Source organism: Antrostomus carolinensis, unplaced genomic scaffold (assembly GCF_000700745.2).
Source record: "Antrostomus carolinensis isolate BGI_N321 unplaced genomic scaffold, ASM70074v2 scaffold20586, whole genome shotgun sequence".
NCBI lineage: Eukaryota > Metazoa > Chordata > Aves > Caprimulgiformes > Caprimulgidae > Antrostomus > Antrostomus carolinensis.
Genome location: NW_010322770.1, coordinates 19,690 through 30,586, shown reverse-complemented (window position 1 = coordinate 30,586; position 10,897 = coordinate 19,690). Strand labels below are relative to the sequence as shown.

General features: G+C 38.8%; 1 protein-coding gene across 1 annotated transcript; it reads left to right on the top strand.

Annotated features, from left to right (window-relative positions):
• Nucleotides 1-349: 349 nt before the first annotated feature.
• On the top strand, nucleotides 350-10,568 carry LOC104526814 (collagen alpha-1(XIV) chain-like; the record flags this gene model as incomplete). The annotated part of the gene is made up of 4 exons (XM_010170372.2): nucleotides 350-471; nucleotides 6,133-6,249; nucleotides 7,120-7,263; nucleotides 10,482-10,568. Coding segments are annotated over 4 exons (470 nt in total), but the record flags the coding sequence as incomplete, so codon positions are not given.
• Between the last annotated feature and the right edge of the window lie 329 nt (nucleotides 10,569-10,897).

Sequence of the window (10,897 nt, the reverse complement as noted above, 5' to 3'; positions counted from 1 at the left end):
TCCCCCTGCCAGAGCAGGAACCTAAACGAAATCACACAGGAAGGCGTCCAGGCAGGTCTTGAATGTCTCCAGAGAAGGAGACTCCACAACCTCCCTGGGCAGCCTGTTCCAGTGCTCCATCACCCTCACCGTAAAGTAGTTTCTTCTCAAGTTTAAGTGGAACCTCCTGTGTTCCAGCTCACACCCATTGCCCCTTGTCCTACCATTGAGCATCACTGAGAAGATCCTGGCTCCATCCTCCTGACGTTCACCCTTAACATATTTGTAAAGATTTTGCCCACACTTTTCATGAAAGTGGATGCCTTATCTCTGCAGGTTTAATAAATCCTTTTGTTCTATGTGTTTTCAGACCTTCTGATACTGTGTGCATTGAGGGGAAGATGATGCTTTGTCGGTATGAGATACAGAGCTGTTTCCTCTTGGCTTTTTTAGCTGTCGCAGCTTTCTTCATCAGTGATGTCCAGGGCCAAGGTAAGTCACAAATAGGAAGATGGAGTTTTTTACTCTGATGTGCAGAAATAGACTTTCTCATTCCAAATGCAGGTGTTACTTCCCTCTTAGTAGGATGTGGATCTAGTACTACTGAAATGGAGCAGTTTTGCTGCTGATCTCGTGGGAGGAGTAGAATTACGTGTTCGCGTGTGTTCTTTGAACCTAGTATCTTAAGTAGCTTAAGTCTTTTTGCAAATTCAGGTGTCTCAAAATTAGTTGTATGGAATGGTGTTTTACTTTTTTACTCTTACTTACATGAAAGTACTGATCAGAAATTGCTGTGACTGTCTGTCCTCCATGTAGTCAAGTAAGTTTGAAGAACCAGCTATGATACTAAGCTTGTATGGAATATATCTTTTTTCTTTGTTGGAACAGTAGCTATTTTAACACTTCATACAGTATTACACAGGACTGTTACATATCACAGACTACTTCTGCAGCTTTTTTTTTTTTAAATCTCCTTTGTGGGTATTAAAAGATAACTGCTGAGATTGGAGGTTTAAATACTTGTTGGATTATGTTGACAGTGGTTTGGCTTCTAGAGGAAACTCATCCTATTGCTTGGGGAAGAAGAGAGGAAGAATGCCAATGAGTTTTTATGATTTCTAAAGAAAGACATTTCTCTCAGCTTTATATTTGTTATCCCTTTGATATGAGACTGCATAGGCATAACTAGGAGCAGAGCTTGATCCTGGGGATCTTCTAAAGCATCTTGTGTAATGCATTATTCATGAGCACATTCAGAGACTAGTGGCAACCTGAGGCTTTCCAAGTTCTGGTAAATGCAAGTAGCAGTGCTGTCCAGTCTGCGTGGCACTCAAGTGCTGGGGAAGCATACCATCTTGGATGCTTGGGAATCTGCGAGCGTTTCACAAGCCAGAACTTAGGGAGACATGTAAGCAGTAATATTTAATGTGGATGATGTGAGGTGAATGAAGAAATACACGTTCCTAATGTTCAACACATCAATTCTGGTCAGAAATGAAGTCCAGAATGTTTGTGATTTAATGAGACAATAAAGCAAAGCATATGGTTAGTCCTCTCTCTGTGTATTTCAGTCCCAATACATATGGTTAAGATCTGCAAAACAGGATTGGGGACTGAGATCCATCTCCAGAAAATTTTGCAAAATTCCTTGAGCCTGGAAACCATACTTTCCCCCACACACTTTTTTTTTTTTTTTTTAAAAAAAAAACCCAGTTTGGTTTATCGGTCATATTTAAGGGAGAAAACTCTTTAACCTAATACAATGAAATGAAGGTCAGAGATTTTTCCATAATCATCACACCAGCAGAAGCTGAAGTTGGTGTACTTGATGAATAAAGAACAATACTTCCCTTGTTCTTATACTCTTTCGGCAAGCATCAGCTGCTGAATGCTGTCAGCAGTGTGATGCTGAGCTAAGTGGACTATTGCCTTGGCCCAAAATGACTGTTCTGTTATTGAATGAGGTGATACGAAGTCTCTATTCTATGTTTGCAGAATAAAAATACCTCTTGCTACACTTTAAGTAATAAGATGTTTCTGAAATCCTTTATTTTCTCAAGGTTGCCACCCCTGGCAGTAAACTCTTCATGCAGCTGGCTGCCTAATTACAATTTAATACAGCACTGACAGTATGTTTGTCTGTTTTAAGAAACTGTGAACTCTGCCAAGGTGTAGGAAGAGCTGGTATTAGGTCCAGCTTGTGTTTCCTTCCTTTAGCAAAAATGCTCAGGTAAAGGTGTGTAATGTGACTTTTTGGAAAGGAGAATATGTTTGGGAGACTGAAGGCAACATGCCCAAAGCTACAATTTATTCCTTCAACCGAGGATTTGTCTGTGTTGAGCTCCATGGTTTCATCTCATGTATTGCCTGAACACCTTATAAACTACATAGTGCCATTCAGTTTTTACTCAACAACAATTATTCTTTCATCACTGCTGTTTCTTCCTAATTCAGCATAAAGTCATTTAAACAACAGTAACAAAAAATCCAGGTTTTGTCTAATTATATAATACATTAAAAAAGCACTAGGGAAGAAAAAACTTTAGAATTTTCCATTTATTCATAAAGTAACTTGCTTAAGAATTTTCCTTCTGTACTTAAAGATGGAAACTTTTCTTTGTGTAGCAATATTTTCCATGTGTTACTAATGTAATTGCTAAGTAATTGTAACTTGTTCAATTCTTATGACAAAAGTAAATTGCAAGCCACAAAGTTTATGTTAGTATCTGACCTTGGAGTATTGGGTGTCTTGGAGAGCTGCACATATGCAATTTATGGTATTTTGCTTTTCTATTAAGACACTGAAGAGTTTAAAAGACCTTTTCCCTAGTTGTCCAGAAGAGTCATGTATTTGGAGTGTGAATTTATCTGGTGGCATAAACCAAAGCCTTGAACTTGTCTGTAGTTTTCTTTTGGGTGACTGCTCTAACGTTGCTGAAGGCCATTCACTTTTGCATTCCTGTAAAACCACTTAACAAGCTCTAGCTACTGATTTTTATCAGTTAACTGACTCAGCTTGGATTAATTTTTTTCCCTTTCTGCAAGAAGTGAGATTTTGTTCCACAGACAATAAAGGTCCAAAGAAATAAAGATATCCTCTTCAGGTTGGTGACTGTGTAGTAATTCCCATCAATATTTTGTTGTCTGTTCAAGTGTTAGATTTTTAACTTCCTTAGTTATATGTACTCTTCTATGCCAGAACATTAGTCTTTGCACAACTAAGACACAGTTGAGTATCTGCCTGGTGAATAATTCTTTTCTTCTGTATTGTTAATTGCTGTATGGGAATGTCTGTTTCCCTGCACCCACCACCTTTGATACAAAAAGTACCCAGTGAAAACTGACTAGTTATGCAAAGACCATGCTGGCACAACTTTTCCAGTCTTTCACATTGTAACTCTGTAGTAAACAGAAAAACTTTTGGTGATTGTGTCCTTCTTTTGCTTGTAAGATCTCTGATTGTTTTTTAGGGGCTCACAAAATTTACCTGGTTTGGTGATGGCTAATAGCTATTAGGCCAGAACTATGCTTCTTTGTTAGAAGGTGCTTTCATAAACTGTGGAGTTGAAAGTAGAGCGGAATGGGTTGACAGGGGTCGGAAGAAAATGGCAGAGAAAACCCAACTCTGAAATTCTAAAACATGATTTTTTTGTCAATCCTTGGTGTTACATTGTTGCTCTCTGCTCTGCCTCTTAATCCCCTTGCAAATTTACCCCCTAATCCTGGTAAAATGTGCAGCATTTTTACATTGCATACTGTCATTATTCAAAAGTTTATTTGCTATTCCTTAGATGAAATAGATACTAAAAGGAATTGCATATTTTGCAAACTTCTAGGTATGATTTGTTGCTCTTGGTTCATTCAACCCCAGTTCACTGTGATTTGTATATAGCTCAAAGACAGAATGAATCTTGAGAATGAATTAAAAGCTGTAATCCATAACTACAATATGTTTGGCTTTCAAAACTTTTTACCATAGTCTTTGTCATTTTATTACAATTATAGCATGCTGAATGTTCTTGCAGAAACCTGCCCAGCAAAACATTTTACAATATGAGGGCCAAATTTTCAAAGGACTGATTTTGTGTTTGTGGTGATTCCTGCACACACTCTTGCTTGCAGGCTCTCTTTCTCTAAGCTTCAGCGAGGTGACAGGCAGTCTGAAGACGAGGTCTGACAAGACTGTGCCCGGCAGCTGGAGAAATGCACTCTTTGGGTGTAAACCCAGTGCTGTAAATTAGAATGATTTTGAGTGTGTGGAATTGGTGTGCTACCTGCTGTTTCTGTCTCCTCACCTCTCTTCTTGACCTTGTTCTCTGAAGTCTTTGAGAGTGTGGAGGTGTTACTAAGCTGTTCTTGGTGCTTATGTACTCTCTTTTCTGTGTTCTGGTGTTAAACTCGGCAAGGCAGAGAGCAGCAGAACCTGCCTTTGCACTGGAAAGACTGTCTGTTGTGGATTGAGAAGCTGGATGCAAGGGAATAAGTCTTTTGTATTAAGCCTCTGGCTTTTTATTTCTAAGACCCAAAATGTTTTTAATATTAGATAGCATTTGAAAACACCACCCCTACCTCTACAGCCTGCCTCTTTCCTTCTCCTTCTTTCTTCCCTCAAACTCTTGGAAAAAGAAGCATGTAGGAAAAAATAATCAGCTCAGGACAGGTCTTTGGCTGCTGCTAGTGCCAGAGCTGCACTGACTGTAGCAGGTCAAATGGAGAGGCCAGAGACTCTTGGCCAGCACATTCTGCCTGTTGACTAAGATGCTCCATATGCTGTAATCCTTAAATCTCAGAAATATAATGAGCACTATTGGCTTAGTATATCTAGTGGGCCAACAAACTGTGGGCATGAGCATAGTCAGTTAAAAGCTATCTTGGGCCCTCTTGCCACTTCTCCCTTTCAGATAATTTCCCTTATTTCTTAGACTTAATGGAAACCTTAGGGGTGGTAGTGGCAGAGGCACCCAGGGTTTGGAAAATGAAGTTCGGGGGGCTGTGGAGGTAGTGGGAAGAGGCTAATGGAGGAGTTTGCTAAGCTTTTGCAGCCCTTTCTCTTGCTCAGCCTCTGGATAGCTTCATGGGCTGTCTTTCCCTCAAGATCAGTTAGTTCTCTATGGCCAAACCCTATTCAAATGTATAAAGGTTTTCCCTTATTGACAGCCTTGGGTACCACAGGCTGTGCACCCAGCAACTCTGCTTTAGTTGTTTGCTGTGAAGGAGGGATGTGGCTTCCTGGAGCAGATCAGAAATACTATGTAGAGCGTTGTCCAACATCAGTGGAGCTTGCCTGAGCATTGAAATGAGAAGCTGTGAAAGACTAATTAATGTTCATAGACACAGTACTGCTCATATTGCAGTAACAACATAGGGTGGGTTTTCCATTTGTTCCTCTGTATGTTGCTTCACTGAAATATCACCTCTTCCTCAATCATTTCATGCTTTTATTCATTTCACCTGCTGCTTCTACTTGAACCCTAGGGGTGATGACACAAAATAAATAGAAGCCAGATTTGCTGTCATTTCCAGATTGCCCCTATCTAAATCTTGACTAGCCTGTGCATGCCGACTCTTCTTGATGAGACCAAAGCAGTGCTTGCAGCTGGGCAAGTGTGTTTGCTGCTTAGGCCAGGTTTGCAGATGGAGCAGCTAATGTTCCCTCTGCCTTGTGCATGCCTGTTTTCCCTCTTGTCTACTGTCTTCACAAGGCTTTGAAAATTTGGCCCTGAGTGACCTTAAATGTGGGGAAACACCCACGGTAATCTGAGGTAAAGGAGGCTAGCTAATGCATACTGTCAGTGTAAGCAAGGAAAGCAATTTTAATTCCCATATATTAACAAAGAGCATTTTTATTACCAGCTTTGCCTGCTAAACTGGAGTCTTAACGTCTAACACTGTTTGTCTTTCTGTCCTCTGCTGTTAGGTTGTTAGTTTGTTTTTATAAAGAGATAAATAAAAGGTATGTCTGAGGGAAGTAGTGCACCTGGGGATGTCATTTTACAAACTAATAAACTGATGTATGTGACATTTTGAATAACTTGCATCCTTTGTAATTAAAATTTAGTGTTGTCTTCTATATGTTTATTTTTGTGTTTATTTAAAATTGGTGGTTGCTTTTTATTTGAGTTTAAAATGTTTTTTTTCTTTCCCCACTTGCAGTGTCCCCACCAACAAGGCTAAGATATAATGTAGTCAGTCCTGACAGTGTACAGATCTCTTGGAAAGCCCCCAAAGGACAGTTCACTGGATATAAGCTTCTTGTCACTCCAAGTTCAGGTAAAACAAAAGTCTGCATGTTGTCTTTTAAAGGTGAAAGAACTGTCATCCTAAGGCTGAACAGCTTTTCTGAGGCTAGTGTCATCTGTCTTTACCTTTTTCCCATGGGGTGTGGAACCTAGTTTCATTCAAAGCGCTGAGGTGGATCTCCATGAGCCTTCTTCCATAGTGAGCTCCCCAGAAAGACCAAAAAGATTTTTAGACCAAACAACAACAAAAAATAACCATTTTAAAATATTTTTGAATAAAAAATTGAAGTGTAAAAACAGACAACGAAGTGGCTATATCAGGCTACCTGTGTAGAGGCACTGCTCGTGTATATATTTAAATTTAAATGTAGATACACTTCTAACATACAGCTAAAATACATATTTTTGTACAATCTCTATGTATACACAGAAGTGTTTAATAATTGTATTTATACATGAGAATTTTCTTGCCCAGAGGAAGTGGGCAAAGAAGGTATTCAGAGATGATGTGGGTATGATGGAATTGGAACTGGCAGCCAGTCACAGAGCAGGATGAAAGCCTGTGGGTATGATGTTACCAAAATTAACAGCTTTTTGCCAAATGCTTCTTTATTAATTAGTTAATAGTTTTGCTGGGCACCATGGCTACTCCATGAGGCACAGATACAAAGACTAATTGATTTATTTTGGAGTGTTTCTATCTAAGAAAACTGGTCCATCTCTTTAGTCAGGCTGCCTGACTTCTTGCTTTTCTAGGATGCCCTCTGGCCTGGCTGTATGGATAGTCCCAAAAGTGGGAACACTTGGGTCACTGTAAAGCTTGAGGCAGTTTTAAGTCATTACACTTACCGTGCTATAAGAAAAGCAAACAAAGGGGTTTTTTTGGTCTTTTTTCTTACAGGTGGAAAAACCAATCAATTAATTCTTCAAAACACTGCAACCAAAGCAATTATTCAAGGTCTTATTCCAGATCAAACCTATGCCCTCCAGATCATTGCATTCAGTGAAGACAAGGAGAGTAAACCAGCACAAGGCCAGTTCAGAAGTATGTATCTTTTTATGCCTGACATGTACGATTTATCAGATATTTACTGTAACTTATGAAATTGTAGCAAAGGCAGACACAAAAGGGATCAATGGAAAAACAGTTTCTCCTGTGGTGGAAGGCTAATCAGAGCCACAGATTTTAACTGGTACATAAACAGCTGGAGGCCTGAATTGATCCAGCTGCTCTTGCACAAGAGATTCTTGCTTTGGGCTATCTTTGTTTCCATTGGTTTGGAATCCGTTTCTTCCTCATTCAGTTATGAAATTAGCCAGTATCTTGTGGAAGAGAATCTTCAGTGAGCGGAAACAAGAAGGGAAGTGCTATGTTCTGATATTTAAAAAATTTCCTTCCCTTTGTCCAACTTTTTATTAAAACATTCTTACAGCTGTGCCAACTGGCAGCTAGTTACTAGTTCAATGATACTATGAAAGGCTAAATTCTTACTGGTCTTCAGCTGTCAAGTATGTTTATAAGTTATACTTTTTATCTGACCTACACATACTCTTAATGTCTATATTGTAGTGATATGTATGTCTTAGCTGAATTGTATGATCTACATCTTAAACAATTCAGTTAAATATGATCAGTTGAGATTTAGTCAGTAAAGAAAAACTGAGAGTCTGGGAGTACTGTTGAAAGCCTACTGAATTCTCTTGACTGAATATTTCTCACTGGCATTGCTAAACCACTTTTCTCTTACAACTAGCACAATATAAAATATACTGACTGCTTGATGTGGTGTGTGTTAAAGTCTTTCTAGCTTTTCATCACTGCAACTGTGTGTTAATTACTTTAAGTTCTGTCCTGGTTAGGAAACCCACAAAACCACAGATTAACATTAAAGAGCAGCTCACAGAAAGCTACGGCACCTTCTCTAATATTAGGTGTGGCTGTTTTTTGAACTACCCCTATTCTTCATGAAAAGTAGAGCTGGCAACTTGATTTAAGAATGAGGGTTATGTTGTATTTCGTATACTCTTTGCTGCAGGTGAAAACATATAGTACTTAATGAGGCTGGATCTTCATTTGACATTATGATGCCTTGCATGAGTAAAACTAGGTACTGCATGTATAAAAATCCTTCTATTTTGCTGTCCTTTATTCTATGATTTTTCCCCTTCTCTGACAAATGGTCAATGATTCTCGAGCTGAAAAAAGGTCAAACACATACAAAGCTTTGAGAATATCCTTTGGTTTAGTGTGTTGGAAGCAAGTTTTTAATGCTGCTGAGTTGTAACTGATGTACAAAGAATTCTCAAACGTACAATAAAATTATATTGTTAAAAGAATATTCCTCTTTATATAGCCAGGTACACTTTCGTATTCTAGTGCTGCTTGTAAGTTATTGTCCATAGTATGTAATTTTTAGAGGTCCCTGGGAAATTTTTTTCTTTTAAGATGCAGCTGTAAAAACATGCATTAGGTAAGTTTTTTTGTCTGTGTAAATATATGAATAAAACTGATGTTTTCTTGTTTATTCTTCCTATAATTTTGACAGTTAGAAATGGCTTTTCCAAATCCAGAAGTCTCTGTCAGGATGTGACCGACTTGACTCCTATGAGCATTTTCAGACTTTGGTACTCTTTCACTGGAGACTTGCTGTTCAACAGCACTGACATTAGAGTAGGCCATCAAGCAGCTCCTGAACTTGCTCTTAGCCTTTTCTCAAAGGAATGCTCTTAGAGGGCTAAGCAATGGCATCCTTTTTGACTAGTATTATTCTAGTAATTTCACTTATTTTTTTGTAGTTGGAGACTTCCTTAGATAAGGATTAAACCCAGACTTTGGAGTAAGACCTGGTGTTATCATGGCTTTATCTGTAACCCAACTAATAACCAAGATCTACCTTGGTACAAGGCTGACTCCTCAGCAAGCTTGTGGCCTGAATTTGCTTCTGAATCAATTTCACAACTGTTTGCTAAAGGTAGAGGACATGTACAGGCGCATGTCCTGCGTTAATGAGTGGAGTCAAAACTTTGGTTATATTTTCACCACTCTTCCTACCTGTACACCTGGAGTGTGAGGGCTGTAGGTTTTGCAGAGGGTTATCAGACTGAAAAGGTCACATTCAGATGCTTGACAATGGCTTGTTGTCTTCCTAAGACCAAGGAAGGTGGTCTTGTGGTTATATTTTGGATTGGAACTTAGAACATTCTTGGCTGTTTTGGATATTCCATATACTATTGGGTAAATTAGTGAAATCCATTTGACTTGAGATCCCCTTCTGTAAAACAGAATACTTGTGTTGTCTATGTTTCATCATACGTTTCAAGAGACAAGTGACCTTCTTTCACCCCCTCACAATGGGCTTTGTACGATGTAGACTGACTCTGATCCTGGTTAAGACGCAGTTCCTGCTTGGATGAATGTCGGTCATAATCCAGGTCTACAAAAACATAAAGATTTTAATTGGAGTAGAATTTTATTTTCTAGGAAAGATATTCTCTGTTTCATTCTTTTAAGCTGTTCCTGGCCATTGTAGACAGCTGAAGCATTGAAACCAATTAGAGCTCTAAGGAAATTGTGAAAGGATTTATTTTTTCCTTATATATGACTTTAGCAATGATTTTGAAAGAATCTTTCAGACTGTGAGTAGAGTGATACTAGCTACTAATGTAATACTAGGAATTGCTAATCAGGCTGGGTTCTGCTTGGGTGTTATGAGAGATTTGGGACATAAGAAGGGAGGTATCCCACCCACTTGTGGGACAGGAAACTGTTGAAGCCTGAGTTTTGGAGCAACTTTGCTCTCATCGGAGTATTTGGTGCCCTGAACACAAATTTGGGCATGAGATCTAAGCTGATTCTTTAAAGAGGATAATATAACAGCTGGCTTATGTGTTTTTTGTGTTGAATGAGTTGGAGTGGAACTCTGCAATGCTGGACTTAACCCAGCTAGCTTTGCCAATTTTCTGGTCTATATTTCCAGTGCTGGATCTTGTCAGTGTGGGCTTAGGTGCTGATGTCACTGTATTTGGACTCTTATGTGCGGAGAGTCATTATTGAGACTTTAATAATGATAATAGGATGGGGAAAAATTCATTAAAAGAATAAACCCAAAGGGGAGGGAGGGAAGACCCAGTTACAGTCACTTGTTACCTAAGCATATTGCAAGATGTTGTGTGCAACTTCTTTATCTGGAAGAAGAAAACTGCATGCTTCTGACTGCACTGTTTCTAGTTTAATTGATTATTTTTCCCCCTCTTACTTTTCAGTTAAAGATATAGAGAGAAGAAAAGAAACAAGTAAATCCAAGGTGAAGGATCCAGAAAAAACAAATGCGAGTAAACCAGCTCCTGAAGGTCAGATCATAACACGTATGACTTGTGTGATATTCTGAAAATAATCAGCTTTTTTTACTTAACTTGGTCATTGTACAGATTTTCTTTAAGTCAGTACTTTAAATCTGGTTCCCAGGGCTCAGTTAAACAGAAGGGAAAAATCAATATTTTCAGGAATATTGGAGAGTTGCTACAAAGAGGTATTGCTTTTAGGTCTGTGTACAGTAAGCACTAAATGCCACCACGAATAGCATGAAAGCAGTCTTTGAACATGTATTAAAAAAATCATATTGTCTGTAGTTCCCCACCAAGTGCACTTTGAGTAGTGAAAGAATCATGTGTGCTTGTGT